Below are 19,461 nucleotides of genomic sequence, written 5' to 3'. Positions count from 1 at the left end.
TGGGTCAGTGGTCGTGTGCCCGCAGTCCTCAGAGGACTCTCTGCTGATGATGCTCTGTGTAATGGATGTAATGGCTCTCTGCTGTAATGCATCACATCCGCATGCATGCACAGACAAACACACATTCTTCAGATCCTTTAGATGACAAACTAAGAGCAGCTGCTTTTATTTTGTGCTTTTGAGCCACTCCAACCCAGACTCTTCATTATTCAGGGCTTGGAATGCAGAGTGTACTGTGCAGAAAAATACTAATGGTGCCCTCATCAAGTATGTTTAGCATGTGATGCCTCAATGTCCATCCTGCCGCAGCCAGGATGGCAAAAGGAACAAAACACTTACTGGATAACAGCGATGAATAAGTACTTAAATCTTCAAATTGCCCGCAGAAATTGTGTAGTGCATATTTTGTACAAGGAAAGCACAGCAAGCTTTAAAAGTCATAATAGATACAGGGACATAATATTATGATGGTAAAATCTGTATGTGTTGCTCAGACTTCCCCTGAATTGGGACTTAGCAGTAGATTTATGGCTCAAACTGAGCTGTGATACAGCATCCCGCATCCATGCTACCCTGAATTAGGTAAAGGGCATCAGTGTAGATTTCCCCCTGAATCAGGAAACAGCAAATGTGGCACAACCCCTGAACTGGGACTGACCAGCAGTGTAGTGCTACCCCCACATTGGGACTCAACACAAGTATAGTGCTACCCCTGAAGTAAAACACTGCAACAGTGTTGTGCTACCCCTAAATTGAGACACTGCAATATTGTAGTGCTACTCCTGAATTGGGACTAAACAACAATGTCCCACTACCCCCTGGAATGAGACATGGCAACAGTGTAAGGTTACCCCTAAATTGGGACACAACAGCAGTGGTGTGCTACCTCTAAATTGAGACACCGCAATATTGTAGTGCTACTCTTAAATTGGGACTCAACAACAATGTAGTGCTTCCCCCCTGAAATGAGACATGGCAATAGAGTAGTGCTACCCCTGAACTGAAACACTGCAACAATGTAGGGCTACCCCTAAATTGGGACACAGCAGTGGTGGAGTGCTACCCCTAAATTAAGACACCGCAATACTGTAGTGCTTCCCCTGAACTGGGATTCAACATCAGTCTAGTTCTGCTTTTGCTTTCCCTCAATTGGGACACAGTATCAGTGTAGAGCTTTGCCTGAATTGAGAAACAACAATAGTGTAGAGCTACCCTTGACCTGGGACACAGCAACAGTGTGGGGTCACCCCAGATTTGGGACACAGTGTAAGTTTTGTAATACCCCTGAAATGGGACACGTCAGTGGAGTTGTACCCCAGAATCAGGACACAGCAGCAGTGTGGTGAAATTTTTCCATGTTGCTCCATAAGTACATTAAAAATGCAGGCAGCCAATGTAATTTTAGTTTCATTTACTAATTTTGCGTGCATCTCTTTGATCTCTCTTTAAACTTAAAGTTATGGCAATGTAAAATAAGCGGCTGTTGTAAGAACAAATGACTGCCAAAGTAACAGTTGCTTCTTTCTAAATTCATTAATATAAAATATGCACACATATTATGCCTTAACATATTGAGTCTGGCAACCACCATTCAAGTTTCAGTTGAATTTCCATTCTGACAGATGGAGCAGCTAGCTACAAACTGCAACCAGATTTAAATTGGGTGTACTGTCCAACAAGGGAAGAGTTGTGCAGCAGGAGCACACAGAGACATCACTTAAACATGGAAAACATTGATGGGAAAACCAGACTCAAACTATAAAGGCAGACACATAAAGATGAGATAATATGAAAAGACAAAATCAACAGTATAATTAATCAACCACAAAGTAATGCAAATGCATTTTGGAGGTGTGCAAACGTGCTATAAAATAGGTAAGATAACAATTTGAAGGATTATTACCATTTAGTATACAGTAAAAATTGCACTTAGGCTAAAGGAGACTGGGAGCAGTGTATAAAATCCCAAACCTACAAAACAGAACAAGCACTAGCTTTGCAGTATTCATTGTCTCATTAGCTTGGTCTCAGTTCAGGGGCACCATCATTCTGAGGGTGTGTTTAAAGACTTGTTGCATCAGAGTGGTGAGTCTAAGGCTGTCCACCTTTGTAAACTCCTTCAATTGCAGCCTATGAATGCCCCCTACAGTTGATAAGCTATGAAAGATACATCTATCGCTACCTTAGGGGCCAAAAACACTACATGGCACAATTGCAACAATAGTGTGGTGATACATGTGAATTGGGACACAAAAACAACATAGCTCTTACCCTGAACTGGGACCCACCAGCACTGTAGTGCTACACTTGAATAAAGACACAGTAACAGTGTGTTGTTACCCCTTACTTGGCATATAGCAGTAATTAAGTTCTAACTCTAAAATGGGACACAGCTACAGTGTAGTGATTCTCCTGAATTTGGACAATTCATCAATGTAGTACTACTCCTGTTATGGACATATCATAAATGAACAGTAAATCCTGAATTGGGGCACAGCACCAGTAAAGTACTCCTACTGAATTAAGACACAGACCAGTAAAGTGCTATCCCTGAATCGGGTAACAGAATCAGTGTAGCACTACCCTTGAATTGCGACACAGCAATCCTTGCTATCCTTGATTTCGGACATAACAACATTGTAGGTCTACCTTTGAACTGGGACACATCATGAGTGTAGTGCTGACCCTGAACTGGGACAAAACAAAAGTGTAGTTCTACCTCTGAATTGGGACACATCATGAATGTAGTGCTGTCCCTGGAATGGGGCACAACAAAAGTGTAGTGCTACCACTAAAATGACACACAGCAAGTGTGCAGTGCTACCACTGAATTTGGACACTGCAACTGTGTAGTTCTATCCCTGAATTGAGACATAACAATAGTGTTACCCCTGAATTTGGAAATAGCATCAGTGTAGTGCTATCCTTGAACTGATAAACAGCAGCTGTGTAGTGATACCCCTGATTCTGAACACAATAACTGTGTATAGCTACCCTAGAATCAGGACACAGTGACAGTGAAGTGTTGCCCCTGAATTGTGATCCAGCATCCTTGTAGTGCTACCCCTAAATTGGGACACTGCAACTGTGTAATTCTACCCTTAAATTGGGACACAACCAGTGTAGTTCTATCCCAGAATAAGACACAATTACAGTGTACTGCTACCCTGAATTGGCACATAGCAGCAATGTAATGCTACCCCTGATTTGGGATGCAGCAACAGTGTATTCAAACTATTTTGCAGGCTGCTATGGTGTGGAGTTCACAAGCATAGCATACCTATGATTTATTTGGAACCCCAAAGTATAAACTAGACTGCAACTTTATTTTTTTTATTTGCATTGAATTCTGCATGCTTTTCTAAATTCATCCCCTTTTTGTTATGCCTCCTGAACCCACCAATCCAACCTATTAACATATAAAGAGGCTGAAATTGCAGCTTCTTGTTTTATATTAAGAGGGAAAATGGGAGTCAAGTCTTCTCTTTTAGCTTTGCTTTAAAAGAAAATATCCATAACATGTCTGAAATATTGGTCATCAATATTCCTCAGTATCCCTTTAATAAGCAGTGGATGCATGTCTTTGAAAGCATGCACATTTCACTTGCCAAATGCGACTTTGAGATTACATACAAGCCTTTGTGCCCATGATTAAAGAACTGTTCCTCAAACTTTATCACCTTTGGATTCCCTCTGGAGCAAAGCCCGACAGCTATAAATGACTTTGTGCTACTGTTCCAAACCTCCAGTAAATGAAAAAAGAGCTTCTGAGAGATGGATCTGATTCTTTGGCTTCTTTGAAAACCCAGAGCAGTTGAAAGTTGTCCTGTCCTTGACTGTCACAGCACTGCTCATCTGTCAGGGGAAACTTGAGCATGGTTTCAGCCGCCCTGTCGAGTGGAGGAAGTGACAGACATGTTCATCATAAAAATCACTGCATTACTGGCAGATATTGAGATGGAAATCAGTTTAAATCTCAAAAAAACAAATGAGAAAATGTTCCTACTGTGTCACAAACCGAAAAAGGAACCACAGGAGTCTATAAAACTCACCAAAAACCATCAGTCAGGCTCATTGCCCATCACTGGATTCTCATCCCCTTTTATCCAGAGTTTGTAGATGCAGTTTGTTGGGTAAGCTGACCTTGAGTGTTTAAAGAGTGTAAGCCCATGCAGTTTATCATTTTGAGAGGCCTGTAAAAGACACCCAATAAAAGTTCATGGCTCAGAGTCTATCACAGAGGCTGCTTTTACACAGTTTGCATGCAAATGACACCAATAAGAGATTCTTTTCTTCTCACTGATGAATTTATCAATAATAAAAAATCCTCTCTGGGATCTCTGCTAAACCTCAGATGGGGTTAGATGGGATCATTTACAGTAAAGAGAAATCTTTCTCTGGATGTTTTTTCGGCTTGGGGATTTAACTGTAGAAATGATGCTCATTAAGGAGTTTGATGGTTCCATGGGTCGGCTTTCACAGCTGTCAGGACTAAACCTTTTCTTCTCTCCAAAGGACAGATGAGATCTTTTTTAATGTGACTTCAAAATGACTTACTAACTTCCTTAAACCTCTGGATCCGGCACTTCTCTGTATGCCATGAAACATGCCGGGGGCGTTATTCGCTGAAGCATTTTAATACCACTTTCAAATTTTTATTCAGTATTATGCAGCTGTGATTATAGGGTTTCATGAGCTCCTGTTTATAGAACAGAGAATCATTGAGTGCTAAGAGCGAGTAATGTACACAGCGTTTTAGTGCTCGATCAATGTGTATTAGTGTGAGTGAAGGAGCCGTACCGCACATTTTAAAAAGTCAGGATGAAAGTGACAATTGGCAAAATGATAAGAGGACTCTAAATCCTCCGCGTTATAGATTTGTGTTATTGATGGTGCGGATGGAGAAATGCTTTGTTTGCACTGAACAAAGATGGTTCCACTGATTTAAATGTCGTGTATTTTCTGCAGGGGCAGCAGCTTATGGACCTGGAGCACAAGTTAACTGTCGCCAAGGAAGAGCTGGAGAAGACGGCACTGGATAAAGTGAGTAGGACGGTTCCTGCAGGATTTTGCAGGACTTATTTTTGTGATTGTGTTGTCCCAAAATACCTGATTAGCATCAGCTTTACCGAAATTATCAAAAATAGCGCTTACTCATTTAATGTCTAGTGCAGCTTTGACAATGAAGATCCTTAAACTAACCCTAATGGCAAGCAATAAATAAATGAAATTATGCAGGTTTAGCCAATGGCTGCATATCAAAATAGTAACCTTCCTTCCATTGCACTACACTAAAGCTAGAATACCCCTGCAATGGGCACCCTCACATAACTCTAGTGCTTCAAATGCTCCACCATCACCCCGGTCCTCAAGACACCCTCCATCACTGGATTAAATGACCAAGGCCTGTCTCTCTGACATCTGTGGTCATGAAATCCCTCGAGAGGCTGGTGTTGAGCCTCCTGATGGACATCACAGGCCCCCTGCTGGGTCCTCTGCAGTTTGCCTATTGGCCAAAAAGGTCGCTGGATGATGCAGTCAACATGGGACTGCACACGCCAGATGGACTTGTTTCACACATCCACCTGGAAAACCTTCAATACTAAGTGTTTGGTCAGAAGACAAAGTGAGCTTTATTGAGTGGCCTGCACAAAGCCCTGACTGAAATCTCGTTGAAAATCTGTTGGGTGAACTGAAGATGAAGGTCCATGCCAGAAAACCATCACATCTGAAGGAGGTGGAGAGATTGGCCAAAGAAGAATGGGCTGGGATTCTTCAGGAGTGTGAGACTTGTTGAAAACTACAACAAACTGCAGGCTGTTATCCAGCAAAAAGGAGACACTATTGACTATTAGCGCCAGGGAGGCTAGTCAGTTTGACCATGGTAGTAGTGTGTAAACTGGGAAATAACTGTTGCTTTTATCTTGATTGTACAAGCTTTGAGCATTGCAAAGTTAAGGCCTATCATAGACTGAGTAGTTTTGTGCTTTTGCTCCACCAAAAGCTCAGTTCTAGAGAAGGCTGATAATTTAGACCCTGGTAGTTTTTGGTTTTGTGGAATATTTTCAATACTGTGTGCAAAGTAAAATAATTACAGCATCCAAAATAAAACCAGGATGTTTAGATAAGCTGTGTTAAAAACTCTCCACTCTGTTTAACAGCACTTGGGAAATATTTGAGGAAAAACTGAAATTGTCATACAGGGGCTAATAATTTTGTCCTCAAAGTTAGATACAGTGATAATATCAAAAGAAACAATAACAAATAAAATTCAAACTGTTGGTTGGGAGGAGACTGAACAGTTAAAACAAAACCACAGGGAAACATTTTATTTCCCAAGACTGTTACTCTGATGATCACTCAACAGTCACATTTTCTGGTGACCTCGCCACTAATTTTCTGTAGCAGAGTCAAAGGAGCTGACTAATGAAACCGCAGGACTGGTGTTGCACCTCTTCTGCATGCATTGAGCTACACTATATTGCCAAAAATATTCACTCACCCATCCAAATAATTGAAATCAGGTGTTCCAATCACTTCCATGGCCACAGGTGTGTAAAATCAAGCACTTAGGCATGCAGACTGTTTCTACAAACATTTGTGAAAGAATGGCTCGCTCTCAGGAGCTCAGTGAATTCCAGTGTGGTACTGTGATAGGATGCCACCTGTGCAACAAGTCCAGTGGTGAAATTTCCTGGCTCCTAAATATTCCACAGTCAACTGTCAGTGGTGTTATAACAAAGTGGAAGCCATTGGGAACAGCAACTCAGCCTCAAAGTGGTAGGCCACGTAAAATGATGGAGCAGGGTCAGCGGATGCTGAGGTCGCCAACTTTCTGCAGAGTCAGTCGCTACAGACCTCCAACCTTCATGTGGCCTTCAGATCAGATCAGCTCAAGAACAGTGCGTAGAGAGCTTCATGGAATGGGTTTCCATGGCCGAGCAGCTGCATCCAAGCCATGCATCACCAAGTGCAATGCAAAGCACCAGATGCAGTGGTGTAAAGCACGCCACCACTGGACTGTAGAGCAGCGGAGACACGTTCTCTGGAGTGATGAATCACACTTCTCCATGTGGCAATCTGATGGACGAGTCTGGGTTTGGTGGTTGCCAGGAGAACGGTACTTGTCTGACTGCACTGTGCCAAGTGTAAAGCTTGGTGGAGGGGGGATTATGGTGTGAGCTTGTTTTTCAGGAGCTGGGCTTGGCCCCTTAGTTCCAGTGAAAGGAACTCTGAATACTTCAGCACACCGAGAGATTTTGGACAATTCCATGCTCCCAACTTTGGGGATGACCCCTTCCTGTTCCAACATGACTGTGCACCAGTGCACAAAGCAAGGTCCATAAAGACATGGAGGAGAGAGTTTGGTGTGGATCAACTTGACTGGCCTGCACAGAGTCCTGACCTCAACCTGATAGAACACCTTTTGGATGAATTAGAGCGAAGACTGAGAGCCAGGCCTCCTTGTCCAACATCAGTGTGTGACCTCATAAATGCGCTTCTGGAAGAATGGTCAACAATTCCCATAAACACACTCCTAAACCTTGTGGAAAGCCTTCCCAGAAGGGTTGACACCGTTATAGCTGCAAAGGGTGGACCGACATCATATTAAACCCTATGGATTAAGAATGGGATGTCCCTGAAGCTCATATGTGAGTCAAGGCAGGTGAGCAAATACTTTTGGCAATATTGTGTATCTGAGTTGGTTGCAATCTTGGCATTGGAAGGAGGGAAAAATAATGTTTTGTAACTGTCTATAAGTTCTCTCATTCACAGGGATATTTTTGTGACATTTTTATACCTGGAGATTTAATTATTTCTGTCTAGTTTGAACCACTGTAACCTTAAAATGTCAAGCACACACAACAGCTATAGTTTTAATGATGTTTTCTTCATAAAATGTTGTTTTGGAAATTTCACTGCCTCCAAAAATATGTTCATGCAATCTGTTTTTTTTTTCATACCTGAGGATGTATGAAAATGATGAGCCTCAGCAGATTGAAAACAAGCAGCAGCTCTAATTTATGAGGTTATGATGTTATTTTTATACGTGGTTATCGACACTCTGTCACCAGAGGCGAGTTAGATGAGTTAAAAATGCACGGAGAGAAAGTGCTGATTAGGAAAACAGGTGATTCCGGGACTCAGCTCAGGAGATTTGGCATTAGAGGGAGTGGAATAATTAAACCAATCATTCTGTCCCTTATTATTATTGATTAGAGGTAAATGATCTTTTGAGCATTACTTCTGCTTTATTACCCCGGTGTGTTCCGCTCCACGTCTCACCTAACGATGCTTCCCAGCTGTTTTAAAGTCACTTTAAAGCACGGCCTCCGATGGCTCTAACATCTAAGTAAATCTCTCATGCTGATGCCTTAAAGGAAGGATGGAGGAACTTACCCGTTCTCTTGTGTGTGTTTAATCTCGTTTGGGGACAGGAGTCTCAGCTGAAGGCGCTGAAGGACACAGTTCACATCTGCTTCTCAGCTGTCCTGCACAACCAGCCCAGCAGCAGTCACAGATTTCCCACCTCCCCCACCCACTTGTTCAGATACTCATCACTCATCAACAGCTCCAGAGTCACCTTTCAGCAGCCACATGCCAAGGTAATTCAGCACTCCTCTCACCTCCATCTTATTTCATGTTTATCAAGGAGAGCCTGCCTGCTTGCTGGTTGAATCCAGCCTCCTGTTATGTAAAGAATTGTTGAAGTGTTGTCCTCGGCCTATCACAGATCTGCTGTTGAAGTGGCACTGCTGTCCTGGAACAAACAAAACATCCTTTTATGAGATCTCAACATGTGCTGTGTAATGATGTCAAAAGGACCGGCATTATTCTCTCACATTTATTCAAAGTGAAGTGTGAAATTGTTCACAAAGAGACAAAACGCCTGGTAAATTCTTTGAAAACAGTCGACAGTTTCTTTTCTTGTTTACAAAATGGTTCAGAGTCCACAGACAGCAGGTTATTCATCAAACATTCTTTTTCACATCTTCTAACCTCGCACAATTTACTGAGAAAGACAGGAATTCCAATCATACTACTACCCATAATTCCTAAAACCTAACTGTCAGCATCAACAATGCAAACCTTTAGAACAGGGGTGTCAAACTCAGTCACAGCTGGTGCTGGACTCTGGATTCAGGTCTAACCTGAGGACCTAACAGGCTCACCTTTTCAACTATAAACTGCATTTCACCAGTAATAAAATACTGATGATAAATGATTTTGGGGTTAAAAAAGTTAAAAAGATAACTTTAAAGGCTCAAAATCTGAGAAAAGTACATTTATTAGTTCAAAAAAGGCAAAACATGAAATTGAAATAGAAAAATTGTGTTTTTTTAATGGAAAATATATTAAAAAGAAAGTCAAATTTATGAGCTCAAAAGGTCAAAATATGGAATAGAATTTATAATCATGAAATAAAAAGGCAGAATATGATTTAAAAATTGTAAATTGTGAGACTAAAATGTCAAACTATGGATTATGAAGACAACGTTTGAAGTTGACAATATGAGGTATAATACAAAATAATAAGTTTAAAAGGTCAAAATATGACTTAAAAATTTGAATAATGAATCTTAAAGTTCAAAATATTATATAAGAACTCAAAATTATGAGTTAAAATGCCAAAAGTATGAAATAAAAAGTCAAAATCCCAAGTTTAATCCCTGGGTCTTAATTGTGAGATGCTAAATTGAAAATCTGAAATTAACCTCCTAAGACCGACCACACTCTACAGGATTTTAAGCCTGATTTTAGCCAAGGCTTGACTTGGAGTTTTCAGGCTTTATGAGGAATTTTCACTGAAAGATTTAAGTACAATCTACAGAAATATTTGGGTACTTTAAAATATGTCTTAGTATTTTCAAAGACTATGGACTTTTTGGAGGTTTTGGAAAGAAAAATTTCCAAGAAATTCCTGTTCAACAACAAGACTGATATTTGAACTTATCTGACCTTATTTATCCCAAATAAGTGGGAGAAAATAAAAATGCTCTACAAACAAAGGCTTGGGTCTCAGGAGGTTATGACACAAATAAATTTATTTCCCCAGATTCCTGACTTTTTATCTAAATATTTTTACTCCTTACTTCATCAGAATTTATGACTCAACAAGGATATCTTAAATCATCAAGGATAAGTTCACATTTTTATACTTGAGGAAATCTGCAGACCTCAGACTGATGGGCCAGTTATAACAGAAATATCATTTTATCTTGTGGACCAGATTTAACTGTTCCTTGGGCCGGATTTGGCCCCCAGGCCTTGAGTTTGACACCCCTGAACTATCTGAGTCGAACAACTAGACGAAAGTAAAAACTTAATGAACATATTTAAGATTTATACAATAATTTCAGTGACACCTGAGAGCTTACTTGGTGCTACAGATCTTTTTTGCATCTTGGGTTCAGCTGTGAGACTGCCACTCTCTTCAGTGTCCAGCTATGATTAGCTATGATATGATTTGGTTTTGTATTGGAGATGCAACAGCATTTTGCGACATCCTCTGACAGGTAGGGCGATGCAAAACAGTGTAGCAAAGGCTCTCTTGCCTACCTAATACTACTCCTTTTCCACTCCAATCCAAAATGCTGACAATGTGTTGGACTTGATCTGTAATATTGTTGAATCTGAGGAGACTTCAACAAGCTTCTCCTCTTCTACAGGGCCGAGGTCATGAGCTGGTGCCCCCCCTTGAGGCCCACGGCCCACTTTAGGAACCACTACCCTAAAGGGACAGTGGCAGGTCTTTCAGCATTAATCCGCTTTGTGCGCCTCTCTAGGTATTCGGTTGCAGATGGGTTCTCTAGAGGTATAGCCTCATCACATCTGGTTGAACAAAATTTTCTTTCAGGATAAAAATAAGTGGGAATCTAGGCTGTCAACTTCTCCATAGTGTACAGCAGGAAGCCAGCCTGCCCACTGATTCCATGAGCACGTGAAGCCACGTGAGAGCTTTGGATTTGATTGGTTGCATTGCCCTCTTTAAGCTGAATAATTAGTTGTCAAAGTGCCTCAAATACATCAGATTTATTGCTAATTATTAATGATGAACACAGATGATGCTCCAAACAGACAGAGGGGGCTCAAGGCTGTTGTCATGTGCATACACAGGCATGGTAGAAATCTGGTTTATCTGTGGCCATAGAATCACTCAGCAGTCAATATTCAGTCACAGTGAAGCGTAGGAGGCTGTAGCTACCACCCTCTGGTTTGGAAGTAGTTTTGGCAGCTGCACTGACAGTCATCAGCAGAGCAGAGAGCGTCCGAGCATCCAGCAGACTGGAGCTGAGCTGCTCTGTCACAGTGTTCTCTCTGCTTGTCACCCTTCTCCTCTTCTTCGTTGTTAGTTTTGTGGTTTGTGGTCATTTTCAGCCTTGGTTTCAAAGATTACAGCTCACCGTAATACCACTGCTTTATTGCTCTGTGCACAGCTGGTGGCCTCAGTTGGGCTGTGCTCATAAAACTGTAACGGCAACACGTCGCCATGCACTCCCGGGAAATGCATGCAGTGATGCAGATGCTGCAAAATCAATACGGACACTTATGCTGGGATCGTGGTTTTCAAAGCAGTTCACATGGATCTGATCAAAACAAACAAGTGTGTACAAGAAACTTTATTCACTGACTGCAGAACTTTACCAAAGATTATGGGAGCATTTTGGGAGGTTGGGAGCTGGATTGATTATGAATGCCATGCAATAGCAATGCAAAATTGTACAGGAACATGACCCACCTCCATCTATAACAGGGGTGTCAGACTCAATCACAGCAGGGGCTGGATTCTGGATTCAGGTCTAACCTGAAGGCCAAACAGGCTCACCTTTTCAACTATGAACTGTCAACCGCACCAAAAACGTGGCAAAAATGAGTAAAAAGTGACTAAGATGAGCAAAAAGAAGTCAAAGTTATCAAAAATGGGCCAAAAAAATAGGAAACAAGTGGTATGTAATGGCAAAAGGCAGCTTAACCCCTTAAAGCCTGTTGTATCATATTTGATACATACTTTCATGATACCTCTTTCTAATCAAAAATAATCATTTCAGACTTAAAAATCTGAATTTCCTGGCTATAATTTGTGTTTTCAGGCCTGAATGGGTTCAAAGTTAAAATATGATTCAAAATTGTAAATTGTGAGTCTAAAAGGTCAAACTATGGGATCATGAAGTCAAAGTTTGGAGTTGATAATATGACATAAAGTACAAAATATTAGCTAATGAGAAAAGCCCTCAGAGAGTGCAGACCTCCGCCATTAGCCCCATGTGTCCCCCACCACGGCATTCGCCAGTTACTCCATCCCCGGTTGGATGAAAACAAAGCAAAGCATTTGCTTCGCTACGGGTGGACTGTCATGGAGGAAGCATTGCCTGCTGGTGCCAACAGATGCACTGACAGTCTCACCCATGGCCTCACCGGACGACTGGAAGTCATGGCAGAGGGAGAATTTTTCTGTATTCCTCCCAGCATTGTGAGTATTCTCGCTACAGTTCGCTGTCTTTCTCTCTGTTGACCGGGCGTGCGTCCTTCAAACTCTATAAACTCCAAGCCTTTGAATAGAAACACACACCCAAAATGCTGCTGGGATTGAAGTTACTAATGTCCACCATCTCCTGGTGTAAAATGGTAACAATGCAGACCTCCGCCATTAGCCCTATTTTCCAATGGTACAGAATGCTTTAAAAAATTCCTGGATCCAGACGGTGATCCGGATCACTCCCAAAATCTAATCAGTTCTTCCTTATGCCATTTCTGACATTTCCTGAAAATTTCATTAAAATCTGTCCATGACTTTTTGAGTTATGTCGCTAACAAACTAATAAAAAACAAACCCACCCGATCACATAACCTCCTTGGCGGAGGTAAAAAGGTCAAAACATGGCTTAAAAATCAAAGTTATGAATCTGAAAGCTCAATATATTATATAAGAATTCAAAATTATGAGTTGTCCTGACTTTTTATCTAATTATTTTTACTCCTTACTTTTTCAGATTTTGTGACTTAACAAGGACATCTTAAATCATCAAGGATAAGTTTACATTCTTATACTTGAGGAAACCTGCAGACCTCAGACTGATGGGCCAGTTATAACAGAAATATCATTTGATCTTGCAGGCCGGATTTAACTGTTCCATGGGCTGGATTTTGGAGTTTGACACCCCTGATCTATAAGATCTAGGCTCGCAACATTATGTAGCTATGTTGTACCAGCTCCATCAGCGCTGAATGAGGCTTTTGAGTAAAAATTCCCTTCATCTTCTAAATCGGCTCAGAAGATCAAAAAAAGCACTTTTATGCTTTATTTGTATAGATTTGTCCCCCCACAGTGGATTTAATGATGCAAGCTTCAGGCAGCTGTTTAATTAGTGTGAACCATGTAGTAATCCCCACTCATCACTTCATCACAGAAACGGGGATGTTCTATGCAGATGTAAAACAAAAAGAAATTATTGCAGATGCTATTAGGCTCCTCAGTAATTTAAACCAAAATAATGTTGTACCCACAAGAAAAAGAGGAAAAACAAAGCTTTTTATGCTGTAAAATTAATAAAGGTTGATGCAGGAGCCTAAATGCAGGTTATTTTTGATTGACATTGGCATTCCCTAAGTTAATGTGTAGAAGAGCAATTTACAGCTTAAGAAACACAATCCATATTTCTTTATGACTCCTTTGATGACGGTATTGTAATTTCATCTAGTGGAGGGAGTATCGATCAATGTTTAAGTACTCTTTGTAAGTCTTTCTAACTATCGATACCAGTTGAGTACTTCAAAATCCGTCTCACCACTGCTTCCTGCCTCTCTCCCCTCCAAACTGTTTTGGCTTTACTGCTCACTCATGTCACGTGACTTTGGAGACCAATTAGACATGTCGATCCTGCCGTACCATGTGACTTTGGGGACCAATCACAAATGAGTAAAAAATTTTAGCAACTCCACTCGCTTTCATTTTATTCATTTTACAGTCTGTGATGTGAACCCGGCTGTCTTTCTCACTCAGTGTGATCCCCAAGTAAATGTCAAAATTGTTAGAAAACTAACTAACCAAGTTAATCACATCACTGCGCTGCGATTAATCATGATTAATCACAGCATTTTAAAAAATAGTTTGAGTATATTTTTTGAGCTGAAGCTACTACATGGGTATCAGAGAGATGGTGTAAAGCTTTGAAAAAAGGCATAATACCCCCTCTTTAAGGGTGTGGCCAAATATGTCATTGTGTATTACAACTCCAACTTAGGTTTCTCTCAGAAAGTTTCTTAATATTTAATTTAAGATAGAATCTAAGAAGATGTTGGGGAATGAGGCCCCAAATTCTCAAGAGTCACCTTTCCTTTCTCCTTTGCTGTCCTCCAAAAAGAAAAGACTGATGCATCCGTCCATCCATTCTCTACACCACCCTGGACTGGTTGCCAGTCAGTCTCAGGGCTGACATAGAGACAGACAACCAGACTCACACCTACAGCTAATTTAGAGTCACCCATTAACCTAACCAGCATGTTTTTTGGTGGTGGGAGGAAGCTGGAGTACCCGAAGACAAGCCACGCATGCATGGGGAGAACATGCAAACTCCACACAGAAAGGCCCTGACCAGGAAGTGAACCAGGGACCCTCTTGCTGCAAGGCAACAGTGGTAACCCCTGATGCAGTCTTTCCCAAAATTTCCAGCATGATTTTAATCAAACCAAAAATTCAGGTATAATAAAAATAACAGTTTCTATTTTGGCTTTGATGCAACATCATAAAAACAAATCAAAAAGAAAAACGGCTATTGGTGATCTGACAAACACCCTACACTGGCCTGATTTAAGCTGGAGCGCTGACACTGTCAGCTGCAACAGTTTATAACGGTCTTCATGTGTAGCAAATCTTTAGTCTGAACAGGACTTTTGTCAACAGAGATTTTTGTAAATGGAAATACCATCAGTTATGATGACTCAGAGCAAAAGCACACAGTAGGAGGGTTATGCAATTTCATCCTACATCATCAACCTACCTTACATTTTTCAAGTACCTCCCTCCATGCAGTTTATCCTCCATCATGTGCGACAGCAGAGCTGGAACATTTCTTTGTTTTTCACCCCAGCTTCACACATGATGGCTGGATGTGGAAATCCATTTCTGCTGCCTAGTGACGCCACCAGAAGCATGACCAATGTCCTTTTTTTCACGGACCACCCTTGCTTTGTCAAAGCGAAAGGCACATGTGTACAAAACAACAATTAATCACGTCGGTTCCATTCCATTTAAGTGTATCAGTGGGCCATGTCCGAGAGCTAGCATGGCGAATAGAATTGGCCTGCAACAGGTAAGGCTAAACACACAGCAGGCCTGATTATTCATATTTAATCCCACTGCTCTGCTATGTCAGTGTCCGCCTTTGCTTTACGATATAAGGGCAGTTTGATTGTCTCTCACCTCCGTTTGAACAACAGACCCAGTGTCTTAAAGTGCGGCTGTCAAACTCAAGGCCCGGGACCAAATCCAGCCTGTGGAACAGTTAAAGTCCTGCAAGATTATCTCATATTTCTGTTATAACTGGCCTATCAACCTTGATGATTTAAGATATCCTTGTTGTCATTAAATCTGAAAAAGTCAGGAATGTGGGAAAATAAACTAATTTGCATTTTGATCTCATATTTTCAATTTTGCATCTCACAATTAGGACTCAACTTAGGATTTTGAGTTTTTATTTTATACTTTGAGCATTTCAACTCATAATTTTGACTTCTCATGTAATATTTTCAGCTTTAAGATTCATAATTCTACGTTTTTAAGTCATATTTTGACCTTTTTAACCAATTATTTTGTATTTTATGCCATATTTTTTAACTTCTTTGACTTCATAATCCAATAGTTTGACCTTTTAGACTCACATTTTAAAAGTTGAATCATAATTTGACTTTTAATTTCATGATTACAAATTCTATTTCATATTTTGACCTTTTAAACCCATAATTTTGTCTCTCTTTCTAATATATTTGCCTTTAACCCTTTACCTACTGAGTCTAAAAATGGCGATATGGACATATTTTGTTATTATGGCTGTTAACTAGTCAGGAAATGCCCTAAGTCTGAGAGCTTTGGTCCCTTTTCCCAGGAGTACTTGAACTTGACTTTGCGTATTTGAGTCAGCTCACTGGGCTTCTTTGAGAAGTCAGAAATGAATCAAGCATAACATTCAACCACTAAAATCAATTTTTCTGTTCAGGAATGCAAGTAAATAACTATAATTTGACATATTAATCAAGAAATATCAATGTGCTTTACTATTTTTTCAGTTTTTTTTTTGTAAATCAGTAAATTTGCAAATTCATGGATAACAATAATGATTATATTTTAGCATTAAAAATGTCATTTGGGTTAAAGAGCTTCTACATATTGGTGTATTAACCATTGCAGAAACATAAAAAATGATTTGGGTAATTACCAATGCTGTTACTTTAAGGCAGCTGTGGCATAAACCTTACTTTGGTTAGGGTCAGGGTGGTCTAATAAATTTGTTATTACTGTATATACCAGACATCATATATTTCCGGAAAGCACAGATTCTCAGCTCTCTGACAGCATTGGAATTTTTTAGATTGAGCAAACTTTCGAGGAGTTACGGTGTTGAGAATCTGTGTAGCGGTCTCGCGATACGTCTGATGTTTTGCTATGGTGTTAAGCTATGAATGCCAACGTCATATGGTTGCGAGTACTGTAATGAACTATATATGTGCGCATGCCCATAATTCTCAGCTTTCCAACACCGTTGGAATTTTTCTGATCGGACAAACTTTTACAGAGTTACGGTAATAATACTCCGGACATATAAAACACAGCGCCGGCGCCGGCTCAGTAGGTAAAGGGCTAAACTTATTTTTTTAACTTTTTAAATGTCAGATTCATTTATCAACGCTACATTTTTTTCATGTTTTATTACTGGTGAAATGAGCTTGAGAGTTTATGGTTAAAAAGGTGACCCTGTTAGGCCTTCAGGTTAGACCTGAATCCAGAATCCGGCCCCTGCTGTGACTGAGTTTGACACCTCTGTCTTAAAGGATGCAAATAAGATAAGTTTGTTTTGCAGAGAGAAAATGGAAAGTCAGATGGATGTGGGATTTGCCTCTGTAATGTTGAGGTGTAACATTCACTCCCTGATAAGATAAAGCATGCTGCTGTTTTTTTCCCCTCCTCTTCTTTCTGCGTAAACACTTTCAGATTGAAATTCATTTCACAGTAACGCTGAGCTTGGTGACATGGTGGAATATAACCTGGTGCCAGAATATTCACTTCACTGCACATCACAGCACACATAATGCACTGGCTGAGATAGGAATTTAAGTGTTAGCAGATTATTACCTCCTTTTTGGAGCCGCTGTTTGTCAATCTGACGCCCTGAATATCACTCTCAGGAGAGGAAATAATTATCATCAGATATAACAGTTGGGCAAACACATTTCCAGAGGTTGTTGAGGATAATAACATGTCTAAATCAAAAAGCACTCCCAGTAATTTGTGCCATTCTTTAAATTGTTCGCTCCTGCAGCTTTGGAGGTAAAGCCCAATAGCTTGAGGGTATTGTGTGAGTTTTTGTTCATTGGATTTAAAGTTGACTCGCTATGAAATTATTAACTCAATGTGACACAGCTTTTTTGTTTGGAGCCTTTCAAAGTCAAGGTCAATGTAGACTCAACTAAGCGCCGAGGATTTAATCCCTTTTAGGAGTTTAAAAAAATAAGCTGACTGCCAAGTGGATTTGTTGTGAAAATAGGATTATGCCCTCAGTGTAGATATTGTTTCTTGTTTTTTTCCAGCGAAACACTCTGACATTTTAAAACTAATGTACGTCAAGGTTTTTACACAGTCAATATCTTCTTGTTGCGATTTGAAACAAGTATTTCTGTGACTCAACAGACCAAAAAACAAAGCAGCAGGATAAAGGCATCACTTTTGTTTCTTGAAAATATACGGCGCCGTACCTACAGTTATTTTCCCCTCTAGCAAGCAGTCATGTCATCCCCAATCAGAGAGCGGCCTCGTTCTGATTTCTGAAAAGCTGTCGCTGCAGTCACTTTGTAATCATCAAGTCGGCCACAGCCGCACGCCGCCTTATCTGCCATGATCCTGGAGAGCAATTCTGTCTTTAAGAGGCTTCTCTCCCCTTAAAGTAGTCGCAATTTACTCTGCATCTTTTCCAAGGCGTCTGAGAGGTTTGACATGCAACTTTTTTTCATTACGACTCATCATGTTCCCACATTTCTTCCACCATTACTCCTGTCCTTCTGCCGTTGCATCACATGAAACAATATCTCATAATTGACGCTTTCTGTCCACATTTTAACTCTTGTCTCTGTTTGCAGAAAAACAAGAAAAATGATCTCATTATGACAAGTGTGAGCAAAATCAAAAACAGCATCTCTCAATAGAAAACACAAAACTGGAGGTAGGCGTGGGTTGATTTTTTTTATGCTAATGCAGTTTATACTCCCCACTTCATTAGCATACAAACAGCAGCACTCCATTTGTGAGTCGTTTCCAGCTCCATTATCTCCCGTAGCCGCTGAACTCTTTGACGGGCCGTCTGATAAATGTGTGCGCGCCCTCACTGTAAAGATTACTGGGGTGCTCCATCTGTCCACTCTGCTTGTGCATGTGGAGGTGGGTCAGATGTTGTTTAATTCAGAGCCAAGTCTATCTGCAATTAAGCGGCAGAAAAACAACACAGAGTAGATCTTACTGTGTGCAGAAGAGCCATACAGCTGAGGAGGTAAGGTGACAATCCTCTGAGAGAGAGAAAAATGTCAAGAAGCAAGCACTTTGATGAGCACGTGGTGTCCTTCATCACTCTCTTAACAGCAGGAAACACATCAGAAGTGTTATTATGACATGCATGAGCAAAACGACTGTTGTGCAGCTTTTTGAGATTTTATCAGGTTGGACAAGGATCCAGTGAAAGACAATACTGCTTTGTACCATTTGTTTTAAAACAAGTTATGTGTATGATATATTTAGACTTTTGCAGACATGTGACTACTACTTCAGAAGTAGGAACTACAGAGCCTATAAAAAGTATTCACCTCCATTCATGTTTTACCCTTTTGTTGATTACCTCCGCCAAGGAGGTAATGTGATTGGGTGGGTTTGTTCGTTGGTTAGATTGTTTGTAGATGGATTTTGATGAAATTTTCAGGAAATAGAAATTTTTATTGCCCTGCTCTCAGCACTTGCAATTTACTTCTATGACGGTTTCCTTGCCATATAGGAAGGGGGTAATAGAGGGTTGACAGTGCTAAAACAAAATAGGGCTGCAAGATATTATCAGCTGAAGTTGTGGAGAAGAACAACATTGTGCTTCATGCAACAAATGGGACTAATGTTTTCCATCAGTGTGCCTTATTTTGGTCTCTAAAATGGCTCCTTTGAGTGTAAACTTAAATATGCATTAGGTTTGGAAAGGTGAGAATATATCCTAT

The 19,461-nt window shown here is 40.5% G+C and overlaps 1 protein-coding gene across 1 annotated transcript in view; it reads left to right on the top strand.

The window, feature by feature from the left end:
* luzp2 (leucine zipper protein 2) overlaps positions 1 to 19,461 on the top strand; it is a 364,593-nt gene that overhangs the window by 306,744 nt on the left and 38,388 nt on the right. The window contains exons 8-9 of the mRNA XM_041791985.1: positions 4,969 to 5,043; positions 8,439 to 8,606. Of these exons, the coding sequence (XP_041647919.1) occupies positions 4,969 to 5,043; positions 8,439 to 8,606 (243 nt within the window). The remainder of the gene's footprint in view (positions 1 to 4,968; positions 5,044 to 8,438; positions 8,607 to 19,461) is intronic.

This window comes from Cheilinus undulatus, linkage group 1 (genome assembly GCF_018320785.1).
Source record: "Cheilinus undulatus linkage group 1, ASM1832078v1, whole genome shotgun sequence".
NCBI lineage: Eukaryota > Metazoa > Chordata > Actinopteri > Labriformes > Labridae > Cheilinus > Cheilinus undulatus.
This window is presented reverse-complemented; position numbering and strand designations above follow the sequence as displayed.